Raw genomic sequence first — 14,923 nt, forward strand, 5'->3', positions numbered from 1 at the left:
GACTTGGACAGTCCAAGGAAAAGAATTCTGCCAACCACCGGAGCGAGCCACTTGGGTGGATTCGGCAGGTGTAGACAACTGTTGTGATCCAGCAGTTACAATTTGCCTGTCGACGGCTCTTTTCAAACCACAGTGTGCTGATGTTAGAATTTGAGTTTTTGTAATACCAACAGAAGTGAGATGCTTTCTTGAGCTCTGGCTCCTAAAACTGTATCTCGTGCATTTTTCTTTTCTTTTGGCATGAAATTGAGTGGTTTGAGGAAACATGATTTTCCAGGCAACACTGTGGTCTGCAAACCTCTGTATTAAGCTAGGCAAAGACTCGGAACACTATTTGAGAGGCATTGCCTCTCAAATCCAAATATACAGCAGAGTTTGTTCTAATTTACATTCCAGGTCAACTTGAGATGAGGAATTGTGATGTTCTGCTCTTTCTTAGGATTCTCATCTTTCTTTGGTTGCTAGTGACCTACAGGGAACTACAAAAAAATATGATTTATGAAATTAGACTGTTGCCTATTAGACAAATATAGGATGTTTGTGAAGATTACAGCTGACTATTTTCCCTAGTTGTTAACACAACAAATGAGATTAGCACAAATGAGGTTTGGGCAAACTTTTCCTGTAAAGCGCTGGTTAGTAAATATTTTTAGCTTTGTGGGCCACACGGTTTTTCTGTGCGATAATTCAGCCCTGCCGCTGAGCACAAAAGCAGCCACAGACAATATGTAAATGATGGGAGTGGCTTGTGTGAAATAAATATTTATGAGCCCTCAGATTTGAATTTCATGTAATTTTCATGTCATGAAATATTATTCATCGTGTGAGATTCTTTTCAACCATTTAAAAATATAAAAGCCATTCTTAGCTCATGGGCCATACAAAAACTGGTAGCGGGATGGGTTTGGCCCGTGAGCCATGGTTTGGTGAACGCTGGTCTCTTAGATGGTTTCCATTCTAATCTAAAATCTATCCCATATTTTCACAGCACCCTCTGAATTTCTTCAGAGGGTGCTGTGAAAATAACTCACATAGTCCCATCTGCTTGAAAACACTCAGAAAGAACAAGGAAGGCACAAAGGAGTTATCTCAGCTTTTTCCACTTTTTCTTATCCTGTAAGTTGAAGTTAAGACTAAAAGTAAAGTGTTCAGGGACCACTTTTCAAAGGTAGAGTAACGTTGACACAAGGGGAGGAGGTGGGCAGCTTTCATATGAGGTCTCACTCCCACATCCACGTGGGACAGACGCCTGAAGACTTTGCTCAAACAAAGGGACTTAATTTTTTTTGTAGCTGGCAAGGGAGATGATGGAGATTCAGGCAGGCACAGTTCATTTGGACTGAAGTGGAAATAAGGGAATTTCCATGCTCTTCCACAGCTAACTTCTCTCTTCAGGCCTGCACCTGCACGTCTATAAAAGTATAAGGACGGCCTACATTAGGGGTCAGTAAGCTAATTTAATAGGCTGGACTAAGCACAGTTTCCATTAGCCGTGTTAGCACGCCAACATATCCACATTTTTAATAAGCGTTACAGAGAACACTCATCTCAACTACCTGGGGAGCCTCTGGTTAGCTCATCCATATCCAAATTACACTGAAAATATGAATTGATTCTCCATTTTCCTTAATCCAGTTAGACAGATGTAACTGCTAATTTGGCAGAAGAAAAAGTTAACGCATGGGATGGAATGAATAGGAAGACTTTGCTGGTGTTAAGAAAATCAAATGATTCTAGAATTCACCATCACACACACACACACACACACCCTCCTAATCCAATCATTTAGCACCTTTAAAGCAGTCCTTTATAATGGAATGAATCATAAAGTTAAAAATCAGTCCCATCTTTTGCACAAATACCTCCTATAAAGATAGCTACTATGAAAATGGTATCAACATCTTATCCCAAATTTCCTACAGGGGCCATGGCACCAAGGCCAGGAATGACACCCATGCCCGTATGGCACCGTCCATACTCTTCTCACCACCTGCAAGTCTAGAGGAAGTGAGAAAGGCAAAAACAAGACAATAACTGCTACGGTTACGGATCTCACATTTATTTTCTCAACTTTAACAAAAGAGGGGGAAAAAACCTGAAATTCGACATTTCTTTTTCTTCAGAATAGTTTTAATAGTTTGTGTATGGTTCGTCAACACTCAACTTTTTCTCTCCTACTTCAACACACAAATGCATTCATTCGTATTCTTCTTCACCCCATATTTCATATATTGTAACACTATTTTGTGGGTCTGCAGGTATCTCTAGGTGCTGAGGCTTGGGCTTACTGCTGGTTGTCATGGCGACTTTCAGATTCCGCACCTTGGACACAAATTTCACCAGGTCCATCTCGAGTTGGGTTAGGGTGTTGAATGTATTGTCTTTGTTGGAGGAAGCATTCTGATTTTTCTTTAGGGGAGGGCAAAATGAACAGCTTCGAAGGCCAGGAGGAGGGTTCTGCTCCTGTCGGGAAAGATACATGGGGTGAATAACAGTTGACTTTCTGGGTTTGGCCGCAGCGCCAAGACAGTTGAGCTCACTTAAGAGAAGATGGTCCTAGCTTTGCTCTAGTCCTGGGATTGACAAAGTATGGCCCAACCTGGCCCACCGTCTGTTTTTGTAAATAAAGTTTTATTGGAACACAGCCATGCACATTCTTTTGCATACTGTCTGGGGCTGCTTTCATACTAAAATGGCAGCATTGTTGCATCAGAGACCTGATGGGCTGCAAAGCTGAAAAATATCTACTCCCTGACCCTCTACAGAAAAGGTTTGCCAACCACTGCTCCACTCAGTATCGTAAAGTGTGGGTTCTGTCTAGGAGAGAACTTACTGCCATATTTCTCTCCCTTTCCCCTTCTGGATGTGTTTAGCCACTTTAGGGACTAGCTGTTACCTCTTCACAGCTCTCTCCTTTTACGACAGGCCTTTTGCTTTACTTGGTTTAATGATACATCTCCATTCACTTCAGCAACTTGCAGCAGATCAAATGTTAGGGGCAGGAAATCTGGCTCCTTGAGTAATTTTGATCCCAAACATGCCAAGTTCTTGAATCTATCCTCAAGTTGAGAAAATTCATTTAACAGGATAGATATCAAGCCAAGGTTTTATTCACCCAGGAAATAGAATGTGGTCTCCAACTGTTAGTCTCAACCCTCCGTGCATTTGGGGACTACTGTCTTTCCCTAAGGACACATCAGGAAAGGAATCTGGCAGCATTTCTCAGGACCAGGAGGCACCCTAATTCCTTATAATGGTCCTGCCGGTAATAACTAGAATATCTGTTTCTCCAAGTCTGAGATTTCTGAGACGACATTAAATGTGTAAAAAAAACTCCCCAAAACCCCCAAAACAAAAAGGATCTATCCTTACCATCCTTACCTTACTCTTCTCACTATCTCCCCGAAACTTTAGTATCACGTAAACCATAAAAACAAAAACCACCCAGAGCCACTTGCTCCCAAGCCAGCCGTGGCCATGCTCCGGTAGGTTCTGCCTACTCCGAAAGTGCCCTCCGCAAGGCACATTTCCCTGGGGGTCTTTGCCTTTGTCCCTCAGAGAAGAAAACATGAGGGCATAGCCGCAAGAGAGGCACAGAAGCAGGAACAAAAACCATTTCGGCGTCAGCATGGTGAGCAGCGACGGGAGAGGAAGTTGCTCATGGTGGGTCTGTTTGCCTCGTACCTGGATACTGGGTACTTAGGGCCGGGCCATCGGTGATGTCACAGAGGCCCCAAGCCAGAAGGTCTGGTCATTGTGATGCCAGCAGGGTAGGGGATAATGAGCCCAGGGTGGCCGCCCAGGAGTAGGATGTAAAGGGACCTGGAGACATTTCCGGCGGGCAATGGGAGAGTGGAGGCGATGATGGAATGCTGTGTCCTCGCTCGTCTGTCCGCCCCTGGCACTCATCGGCAGACGTCTTCATTTAGCTGCGTTTCGTTTGCTGAATCCCCAAGGCATGGCGAGCAGAGCAGACGTAGCATGTGCCCCTGTGGGGCCGAGAACCGAGTGGGAAAGAGGTAAAACTAGAGGCGACAAATTAGGAGCCAGTGATGTTTTCCTTGGTCTACATTTCTAAAAATAACTATTTACACTATTTAATTGTTGGCGAGGGGGAACTTCATGTTAAAAACCAAGATGTCTGACTCCTTTAGAAAATATGGAAGATCTCAGAACACAGGGCCACTCTGCGTGGAACCAAAGAGGAAGCGAGCTGGTCATATCGTGTCCACCGTCTCCAGCGCTGTCGCCTCACACGCCCTTACTGACTTTACCTGGGTGTACAATCCCTGGTTCATTAAGAGTATAACATGTGACAACTGTGGTAAGAGCAGAGAGCTTTGAGAGCAGAGAACAAGAAGAGTACTCTAGGTTATCTCATGCAGGAAGACATGGGGGCCGAGTCTGAGGCATGGTCAGGAGTTGGCTGCATTATACGGGGAGAAAGGTGACACCAGACGTGTGTGAAGACCCGGAGAAGACAACCGAGGCCAATGCCAGGAGTATAACTAGGGCTCAGTGGCCCGTGTATTTGAAGCCGTCAGCTTCTAAAGATGACACAGAACAAGAAATCCCAGTTCACGAAGCACAAGGCTTGTACTTGTTCCCTGCGGCCTTCTGATTCACAGACGTATCCCCGAGGAATAAAACCTTCTGCTGACTCTGTTAAGGGTCCCCTGGGTCCCTGCACCGCCTCAAACTGCTGAGCTCTGGCCAGCGACACAAGAGTTCTGCCAGGCTGTTCGAAACCGAAGAGGAGGCGGATGGTTGAGCTGTGCTGCACCGATGGCCCCTCTCCACACACAGCATGCTGTCTGCAGAGGAGTGGGGGGCCGTCCTGCAGGGGGCCGCGCAGTTACTCCAGTCCATTCCTCCTGAGGGGCTGCTCCTCACTACTTACGAGGGGCCCTTTGGAAGCAGCTGGCCTGCTGTCTATGGCTGCGGGCTGGAGGGTGTGCCCTGTGACCGGGAGGGGCTCATCCTAGAAACCACCACCCTGTCCCGTCTCTGATTCACATGGCTCTTGAGGGAAGAGTCTGAGCTTCTGCAGAGTATTGTGCAGTGACCCCAGGTCTGCAGGTACCCTGCATTTTCACTACCCCACATGGTGCTTTAAGATTTAGTGGTTATGGTGTGACGCAGGAAGGGACAGACTTGATTTACGAATTCGACCCCCAACAGACGTGCTCAGGAAGCTTCGTAGTTTGGAAATGTTGATGTGTACTTGATGGAATCACGTTTTTTGGTTTACAGTGAACTCAAACATCGAAAGCACTTCCCACCAGAAGAGGACCAGCGGCAAAGCAGGAAGAGCGTGGTGGGGAGGGGGGAAAGCTGAGATTTTGAAAGTGACCTTGAGGGGAAGAAGGGTGTTGAGATGCTGCAGTTTGGATGCTGAGGACACTGCCGGGTGGACTTCACCTAACATCCTGGAGTTACTCCCGTCGCTAGCAATGGAACGGCTGAAATTTTCTTAATTTTCTTACTTTGGTATGGTATTTTCTTACATGAGTAGAGGACAGAAGAACAAAAATACAGACAGAGGAGAGAAACGGCAGACTTGCTTTATTTTTGTGTCAAATCGTAAGGTGCCAAACTCAATCTCTTCTATCTTGAAAATGATGAAAGAAGAAAACCTCCCCTACGTCCTCAGCTGGTGAGGAGACATGCCCCCGGCGGGCAGAGTGCACTGGAAACTCGTCCTTCCTAAGTTCTATTTCGGTAACTGTTGGCAGCAATACCATTAGAATTTTCGTCAAAATGAGCCGAGCACACACCCATGAGGTGTCAGGAATCTCATGATTTCAAGCACAGGTGGCCAACACGGCATCCCTGGCCATGGGAAGGTCCAGGTACATCTACAGGTAGAAGCGAGCACTGGGCCCGCGGGACAGGGTGACAGGGGCAGGCGCCCACCATGCCCTCTCCTGGAACCCCGAGCCTCACACCGGCTCCGAGGTGTGGAGGACAACTGTGTGACACGGTGCAAAGGGAGACCTAGCAGGGACTCCGTGGTACAGCCAGCGCCCACACCAGCTGCCCCACGGGGTCTGAGCGGGCTGCGTGGGGACGGCGTGCCGGGGCTTCAGAAGCAGTAGGACGTGTGGGTGACCCAGTGGGCTGACTCCTCCTTGGAGCGCTTGGCAGAGCTGTGGGTGGTGAAGAGGGACTTGTAAGCCTCAGACTCCTCGCTGTCGGCAATGGACCTCTTTGCGGCTCCACAGGGAGGCTTCCCGACTCTTCCAGAAGAGCTCCCATTTGCTGCGGCTGCTGGAAAAATGGAAAGCAGACGCTTTAAGGTTGGGATGAAAGGTCATTCCAAATACCACATTCTCAAAAGGGAAAAGGTAAGTGTCACTCCCGGGGATTTCCTTCCTCCCTTTGGGATGAAGGTGGAAATACACCATCTCATCACCAACTCCCTAAAAACACTACTCGTGATGTGCTCACACTGGCCCCAGGTCCGTGCGTGACACAAATCAGGTCTTGCTGGGATGGGGGGGAGACCGGGGGGGAGGGGTGGTGAGTGGAAGCGGAGGCCCCAGGCGGCTGCTGCAGGTAGACCGGGCACCGGAACCCATTTGCCGCTGCTGATGCGACTTACAGCACAAGCTTACATGGTCTTTTACCTAATGAATCTGTGCTTCCCTTTTTGTGAAATAAATACTTTTTTTTCTTTTTTGAGTTAAAATTCATGAGTTTCAGGAGGAACGCACTGAATTCTGGACTATACGCCATATGGCTCTGACCAGCTGACCAAGAGGCAGGTGTGGGGGAAGCCTGGCTCCGAGTGCCATGTGTGGGGGCACAAAACCTCCGCCCTCAAGGGTCGGGAACAGCATGCTCAGTCCCGTGAGCCCCAGTCCACCAGCCGGGCACCACGTGCACACACGACAGGAAAGCCAGACGCCAGCAACCCTGATGGACTACTGCTTTGGGGTACAGTGACTATCTCTTAGTCAGTCCCCCAAGAGAGCTCAACCAATGAATTAGAGACATGACTCAGGACACGCCTGCGTTTCCAAATTCATTCCAGTATGGCGGACATAACCAGCTTCCTGAGCAGCCCCTGTGGTCTCAGGGGGACCCACCTGCACTTTTGGAAGCTGGGGTGATTTTCTTCTCTCTAGAATCAAGGCTGGTTTCTTCAGGCTTCCCGGCCTTAATTTTTGATGGTCCTGCGGATTCTGCAAAAAGAACAAAGAGAGCCAAACAAAATCAAAACAAAAGCACGAGCTTCCTTAGGCCACAGCCCTACAGTCTTACTTTGCTGTAACATGGCCCTCTTAGCGTCTTACCTTCACTGACATCCAGCTTGGATACCGACTCTGCCGCCTTGGGTTTCTTTGCTTTCTGTAAAAAAACAGAGGAAGTTGCAGGTGCTCGGATGCCCTCAGTTCACGTCAGCGGTTCCCCGCCCTCCCAGAAGCCGACTGACAGGCAGATGCGGTTCCTCCATGGTGGCGGGTGCTTGTTCTGAAGACGACCTTGACAGGCCCTTAATTCTAAACCTTGACGCTTTGCCTGGGTTTCCAGCCATGCACTTTTGCCTCACACAGGAATGAATATATCTGTAGAGATCTGCTGAAGTTTTATATTCCAAAATCACATTTCCAAAAATTTTTAATGATGATGACAGATTTCAGTCATAATGGTCAAGGTTAATGGGGACAATTCATTGTCCACAAAGAGCAGTTACATGAAGACTAACATAAAGTACACGCGGGAACATCGAGTCCAACCAGGATACACGCGGGCTGAATCTTGCCCATTGCAGTAAGACTTTTTCCAAGTTGTCACACTGCCTTGATATTTGTTTATTTAACTATAAGGATTTAAGGCTTACACTAACAGACACGTTAGCCAATCCTTAGACTCTGGGCTACTCGTCAGATTTTGGGGCACTAGAATTCTGTCGCTCATAACATATTGGTCAGCAAAGATTTTTTAAATGAAACTAACCGCTCTAAAACCACACAGCTCTGTCAGAACTGAGTCTATCACAGAAAGGACAAACAGGACCACGTTCAGAGAATTTACTTTAAAAGTGCCATTTTCCTAAGTAGCCAAAAGATGGTGCTATACATACACAGATACACAGCCTAATTAGTTCAGAAGGCTCCCATCGTGGAAAACATGGCAAGGAGGCATATATATATATATATGTCTTCTCATATATGTATGTCTTCTTGCATGTATGTATATATGCAATGGAACTTGCAACACCTGTACGAGACAAAAACTGCCTGTTATTTCACACATGCAAATCTGAAAGTAAGTAATACCTTGGCCTTCAAAAAAAAAGTTAATTTCTCAGTTCTCCGTTCATAACTGTTATTTGAAAAGCACAAGCAGTAGGAGTTAGACGAAATGCTAGTCCTGTTTCCAGCTGCGAGTGTATCTGGGAAATATTTTGGTATCCTGGTAGCAGTATCTAGGAGGCACTCCCAGAAGCTCTGGCGAGTATTTTGCAGAGAGGGGCACGTTGGATCCCTTGGGCTTTGAACAACTTGGCAGGAAGCCTGGGACAGAGGAGGCAACTCAATAAAGTCAGACGGTGAACGGTGACCACACAAATGTCTCCAGGACCTTTCTTCAAAACACAATTTTTGCCTTTGGTGCTTTTTAAAAACTGAGCTTCATCAATGAAGAACAGTCATATCCTTTTTGGTAAGTGTCCTTTGTGAAAAACAGCTCAAGCTTTTTGCTTTCTCTTTTCTGCTCATATGATGATAAAATCATAGTAATTTAGAAAACTAACTTAGAATGAACGCACTTATATAGATTCACTTTGAAATCTGTGCTCGGCCCTTTAAACATATCCTCGCTACTCAAAGTGCTGCCCGAGGGCCTGCATGCTCAGCAGTGGGTGGGAAACGCAGGTGCCCAGGGCCACCCAGGTCTCCAGGTGACCCCCGGGACACTCAAACCTGTGCTGGGGTGATGGGGACTCCCCTTTGCCTTTATCTTACAAGTTATGAACACCAAGTCTGTACAGTTGTCTCACAGTATATGCAGGGGGTGGGGGTGGTTCCAGAACCCTCGCGGATACCAAACTCCAAGGGTGCTTAAGTCCCTTACGTAAAATGGCATCGTGTTTGCACATGACCTGTATTTGCATACAGACTACAGCAGGTGTGCCCACACGTCACTTCATTTGTGTACATTCAGCAGAGTGCTTGGCGGGTGGCAAATTCAAGTTTTGCTTGCTTTCTGAAACTTTCTGGGATTTCCTTCCCCACCCCCAAATATTTTTAACCCATGTTTTGGTTGAATCCACTGATGAAAACCAGAGGCTACAGAGGGCCGACTGCATGCTTTGCAATCAGTGAGAGCACGGCAGTCGTGCTGACCGCCATTCCCGTGGGGCCTCGCCTGGACTGGAACCTTCTGGAGCCCAGGCCCTTCCGGGTTGTAAACCGGAAGCAGCCGCCAGCAATGCAGCTTGGTGGTTTGCAATGGGCTCTGAGCACGGAGGCGGAGGCGGCTGGGCAGAATCTGAACACTGGCCCAGGACGCCAGGAAGGTGAGGGACACACACAAGGACCCGTTCGTTACCTTTTCCAGCCTCGCTCTCAGCCTTCTCTCCTCCATCCTGCTCTTCAGCATTTCCACGTCCTCCTTGGTGCCGTTGAGCACGATGACATCGTCGTCCTGGAAGGCAGCCCCACACTGGAGAGCAAAAAAAAGGAGACAGATTCGTCACCACGCAGAGGGCAGGCACCCTTGGACCCTCACTCTCAGCCCAACTGCTGCCCCCCAAGCTCCTGGGAAGCTGCTGTCGTCCCCCCCGGCATGTTGGCCTAGCCAGCTCCTGGGTCTGCTGCCTTTGCTGGGTTATTACTTATTGTGGTTCTGTCTCCAAAACCCATTGCTTTGGGTCAAAGTCATCTCCTTTTCCAGGGTGGGTCTGGTAAGCTTTCATGACTGAAGAGACTTTCCTTTGACCTACAAAAGCCTTCTCCCAGGGATGTCGTCCTGGGAGAGGGAATGAGGAAGAATCTGCAGGAACAGAATCAGGTGGCAGACGAGGCCAGTGGGGCTTGGCGCTGGGGCTCTGGTGTAAACAGCCCTCGGACAAACACAACCCAGAGGCAGGTGTCTGCTCCCGTTTTCCCGTTTGCTCTCCCTCCTGGCTTCCTGCCACCACTCATGCTGCCCCCCACCCCGTTCCTATCTTGTTAGCCGTCTCCTTTCTCGAGATGTTTAGTCGTCTAGATATGATCGCAGACCCCGTTCGGCATACAGTTTTGTCTGGAGTTGTATTTTTAATGTTGAATTAGCCACTAAAAATAAAAAGTCGGGAACCTCTCACATTAAAACTAGAGACATCTTGCTTTGTCTCCAAAATTCAAAAGATCCATTAAAAGCAGACTCACACCCTCAAAGCCTCAGCTGCCTGGACCTGAGGTCTGCTCCCTGGAGACCGGACACATGACCCTCCCACTGGCCACAGGTCCTGTCACTTGTTCTTGGTGTGCGCCTGACCTTGGAAGGATTCTGCCTAACCCCAGGAGCTTGGGTGGAGTGGCCCGTCTTTTGAGGGCAAACAAAAGCAGGGCAGGAGGCAGGTTTCTGTCACACTGCCTGCTGCCAGGCGGGGGCTCTTCTCCGTGGACTGAAAGGCAGAGGGTCACTTCAGAAGGGGTGGCAGCGCTGCTGAGAAGGCACAGCTGGCCCAAAGGGACTGACCCTCCCTCTCTGCTTATAAAAGTAACACATATGCAAAGTGAAAAACACCCATGTTTTCCTGCAAATGTATTTCCCACGTACTACTGTTACTGCACTGCTGAAATCATATATTCATTTTAAATTTTGCTTCCTTTTATCACTTGTAACTTAGATTTCAAAAAAATGGGGGAAATGGTTACATAGATCATACCACATTCTTAAAAAAGGAGGAGTATACAGTTAGTTTTTGACAATACAGAAAATGTTTATCACATGTTAAAAGAAAAAGCAGACTAGAATTTGTATATTCATAGGACCTCTGGATGTTAATTTAAAAAAAAAAAGTATTAAAAACAGGGCCAGGAGGAAACTGCTGAGGGAAGAGTGGTAGAATTAGGAGCAATAAACTATGATACTGTACATCTGTATCACATACAAATGCAACAGTGGTTTCTCGGTCTCTGTCCTTACAAACAGTACTTGTAAAGACGACTGCATGCGTCTCGGGCCCACAGTCCCCCCGAGAAGTGGTACTGTCTTCCACGGAACCTGCTCTGTCTCCTGCGTATAGTACTTATACTGATGAATGCAAGCCCGTGTCTGTGCGCTGACTTTTAGAGCCGGGCTTCCTCTCCGTCACAATGGAAGCTCCAAGAGGGAGGGACCTTGTCTTTTATGTTTCATGGTCACAGCCCAGGGTCTGGAACACAGTGGACACTTGGTAAATAACTGCTGAATGAATGAATGACAACACAGCCTAGAGAAGTATTTCAAACCAGAATGAAAGGGACGAAATTTTAAAGCCAAAATTGCTCCCCTAAAAGGTCGCATGAGCTTTAGACTTCTTACAACATGTGAGTGGACCCATCACACCACGTAATTTGAAGGGAAAAAAACAACAACTGCTAATCTGAAAGGCACAGAGACAGCTCTTTTTTGGCTTTAAGAAACAAACCTCCTCCTGCATTCATATTACCTCTTTTACAAATTACATATATATGCTACATGTCCATTTATTAGGATTTTCATTTTTTTAAAAATTTTAGTCTGTATAAGAAGTTGACACATTAAGTCTATTAACGTTTTGTCCATTTATTACAATAGTTTCTCCAGTACGTCTGGCTTTTATTCTACATTTTCCTTGGAGCTGTGGAAATGCAAAACGGTATGTAGGTAACACCACCATTTTCTTGGTTTCTTTCTTCCACTGCTTTTTGGCTTAGAGGGTCTTCCTCCTTTTGAGTAAGGATGGGAAGTACCAGGTGAAGTCCAGCACCAATCACTGCCCAGTGGGACCCGCAGGACAACGTTTAAAACGCACCCTCGGGGTGGGGTGCCGGGGACAAGCTGCAGCAGGACTTCAGAGCTGGCAGGGCAGCCATGGCCTTCCCTGTGTGAAAGGGTCTTCCCCTTCCTGATCGTCACCAGATAAAAGTAGCTCCTCAAGCACCTGGACTCTGAACATCTCCACACAAATGCATCCGGGGTCTCCCCACTGAAAGGCTGGATTCAGCTGCTGTATATACACAGCACGCATGTCTCACACACACAGCAGGGCCACAGCCCCTAAGCTTGTTCCATTTGTCTGTGACACAAATGTAGATACCGTAGCTTGGTGCTCCTCAGCAGTTTCCTACTGGCCCTTCCCCCGATTCTTCCCGGCAATCAAGCAGTCTCCCTGTAGCAACAGCACACCTGTTCTGCCACAGAGTCATGTGTCTCGAGTCACCTGGTGCAGGTGAAGCACATCTGTCCTCCGACTAAGCATCCAGCTCAGGTGTGTGCACATACGTGGGAGGCAGGTACGTCTCCCTGGTGTGCAATGATGTCTCCTGGCTTCAGTCCCCTAATCAATGTGTCTGTGGGAAGCCTAAAGGCAGTGCCAGCAAGTGAGGGAAGCTTCACAGCCAGACAGGGAAGGATGTTAGTGACGTGTCCGCGGAGGAGACTGACGCGGGGAGGGCCCAGTAACGGTGAGCAGGGACTCACCTCACAGGCGCCCTGGGCTCCAGAGGACACTGATCTGCCTCCCGGGAGTCAGGTCCCCTGCAGAGCCATGCTGGCACACTCGGATTGCTCCCAATGCTACTCAGGGAGCCTGCAAGATTGGTAAGTGACTTGTATTTATCCCTTCAACGAAAAAGGGGCAGATAAGCACACATGGCCTCCTATTTTTCAAGCTTTTAAAGAATCCAACCCATGACGGCCAGGACTTCACTCGGCTTTCAGAATATGAGAGTTATCCTGTGGCCCAGCATTTGGTGCTGCCGTCTCATTCTGTGTTGTAAGGGGTGGTCCGGTCCTGAAGAAACACTCAGAGACGCAAAAGCAGCACTAGTTTTCAATCTACAGAATCAACAAGCATAAAATCCTCCAGGGATGAGAGGGGAACAAAACTTGCCAAGCAACTTCGTTCCTGTGATTTAAGCTGCAGCCACCGCAAGACCAGCAGCAACTGATGGAGAGAAAAGCCCGTGGATGGGGCACAGCCGGGACCCCCACCCCAGGGGCATGAGAAACACCCCGTGGTAAGTGCTTCATACCTGGCACAGGGCACAAATGGCACAGGCTGAACAGGTATTGTTATTACAACAAAATGCTTTTCTTTGCCTCCTCTATGGTTTTAAAGTAGAAATACTGGAATGCCAGTAATACTGTAAAATGCAGGTGTAGCAGCATCTTTTTCTCTCAAAAATTGTCCTCATTTTTTGGAAGAAAATAAAAGTGGAATATTTTCAGGTATGAGGCCAATTAGAGTTTACGATTTTAATGCCACCATTTATTTCTTCATTGCTCACAGGGGAGATACTAACTCAGGCTCAGGGTCATATCCAAATCCTAGTTCGCATTGGGTGCCAATACTAAAAATGTTATTTTTGTGCTTCTTTTGAGTGGACATCCGAAAATCAAGTTTGCCTCTTCATATCAAAGTGGCTGAAAAATCGTATACACATTTTAGGAATCAGGACGTTGTGATTAAGACATCTGTTTTACTGGGCAGCTGGACAGTCTCTGAATTCAAATTAGTCTAATAATAAGCTCAGACAGTTCTAGAAAAAACCTGTTAACTTGTAGGATGCTTTGGACATCATTCTGAGCCCAGAGCCCAATAGAAATAACACACCACCATTTTCACAGCTGTGGCTATAGTGACTTTTTTAGGACAAACATACAAGTACATGGACAGAGCACCCGGCGTTCATGGTCTGGGGGTGCCACTACCCTGGGGCTGGCAAGCACTAAGGAACCCCAATCCCACGCAAGCACTGAGCACCTCCCTGGGCCAGGCTCGGTGGGAAGCTGGCATCCATCTGGCCCTGTCCCCCGTCCCCAGTGGCCCTAAGAGGTAGGCACTGTCATATGTCCCATCTGCAGTCCAGAAAATGGAGATAAATTGTTTAATCTGGTTAAGCAGTAATGTTCTGGAATATAAAGCAAAATATTTTAAATTCATCTTTAAAGATGCCTACTCATTATCTATTTATTCGCGGGAATTATTATTATTATTTTTTAAAGTATAAAAGATTCAGCAAAAAGAGTTCGTTTCTATGGGATCTTGTCAATTCCCCCTGAAAAGCCTTTATAACACACGAAATCCCATCACAACAGAGTTTAAATGACTGCCCTTAAATGGAGTATTCTAGCAGTAATCCACAGTCTCAAGCCATATTGCTGACTTTTGTTTCTGGCTGCGAAGGCTTGTTGCGGGGCAGGGAGGGGGAACTGTAGACGACTAAAGAACAAGAAAAGGAGAAAAACACACTCACTGGCTCTAATAATTAGGATACTTATGTGTTTTGAAACAACCCCGTGGAAGCATTTTATGCTTGGACAAAAACATAAAGTGTAATACAATTCCATTCTGAGAAGTACAACTGGAAATAATCACTTCTGTTATTGTAGATTCTAGCATTATAAAAAGGAAAAAAATGTAAACACCATCCTTAAGCACTACCTTTGGTCATTATTTCTACTGAAAAGATTATTCATTGTTTGGAACCACTTAATTCTACTGCACACTATACATACATATTTTAATGATGCTACCTGTCAAAGGCTGCAGATAGAGAAAACTAAGAGATTATTAAAGTACATAAAGCCCAGGAAATTTAAATTAAGGAATGACAGTACTTGAAAAGAGCCTTCAGACGCTCTCTCACACACCTTGAAAATAACAGTGTTAGAAACCATTTGGGATTTCAGTAATACATGAGGAAACAGGACTCCGGAATGGGAAAAACGCGTCTGGTCT

At 46.9% G+C, this 14,923-nt stretch overlaps 2 protein-coding genes across 3 annotated transcripts in view; both read right to left on the reverse strand.

Moving 5' to 3' along the window:
- Positions 1-2,055: 2,055 nt before the first annotated feature.
- LOC117015883 (protein FAM209B) lies at positions 2,056-5,394 on the reverse strand. The gene is made up of 2 exons (XM_033094720.1): positions 3,382-5,394; positions 2,056-2,460 (listed from the first exon to the last, which is right to left on the reverse strand). Exons 1-2 carry the CDS (start codon positions 3,628-3,630, stop codon positions 2,197-2,199), a joined length of 513 nt encoding a protein of 170 aa, XP_032950611.1. The 5' UTR covers positions 3,631-5,394; the 3' UTR covers positions 2,056-2,196.
- Positions 5,395-5,548: 154 nt separating this feature from the next.
- RTF2 (replication termination factor 2) overlaps positions 5,549-14,923 on the reverse strand; it is a 31,677-nt gene continuing 22,302 nt past the window's right edge. Inside the window, exons 6-9 of one of the 2 annotated variants that reach the window (XM_033094718.1) lie at positions 9,559-9,672; positions 7,299-7,353; positions 7,092-7,187; positions 5,549-6,267 (exon numbers count right to left, since the gene is read on the reverse strand). In XM_033094718.1, coding sequence (XP_032950609.1) covers positions 6,086-6,267; positions 7,092-7,187; positions 7,299-7,353; positions 9,559-9,672 — 447 coding nt within the window. In that variant the 3' untranslated portion in view covers positions 5,549-6,085. Of the gene's footprint in view, positions 6,271-7,091; positions 7,188-7,298; positions 7,354-9,558; positions 9,673-14,923 lie in introns of both variants that reach the window. The other variant, XM_033094717.1, reaches the window with a different exon arrangement.

Source organism: Rhinolophus ferrumequinum, chromosome 23 (genome assembly GCF_004115265.2).
Source record: "Rhinolophus ferrumequinum isolate MPI-CBG mRhiFer1 chromosome 23, mRhiFer1_v1.p, whole genome shotgun sequence".
NCBI classification, from domain to species: domain Eukaryota; kingdom Metazoa; phylum Chordata; class Mammalia; order Chiroptera; family Rhinolophidae; genus Rhinolophus; species Rhinolophus ferrumequinum.

What these genes read in the sequence shown, in the direction of transcription:
- LOC117015883 (XM_033094720.1), bottom strand. Translation starts at nt 3,630, where the DNA reads ATGCTGACGCCGAAATGGTTTTTGTTCCTGCTTCTGTGCCTCTCTTGC. An exon ending in GAGATAGTGAGAAGAGTAAG is followed by an intron (nt 2,461 to 3,381) that starts GTAAGGATGGTA and finishes TCCCGACAGGAG; the next exon opens with CAGAACCCTCCTCCTGGCCT.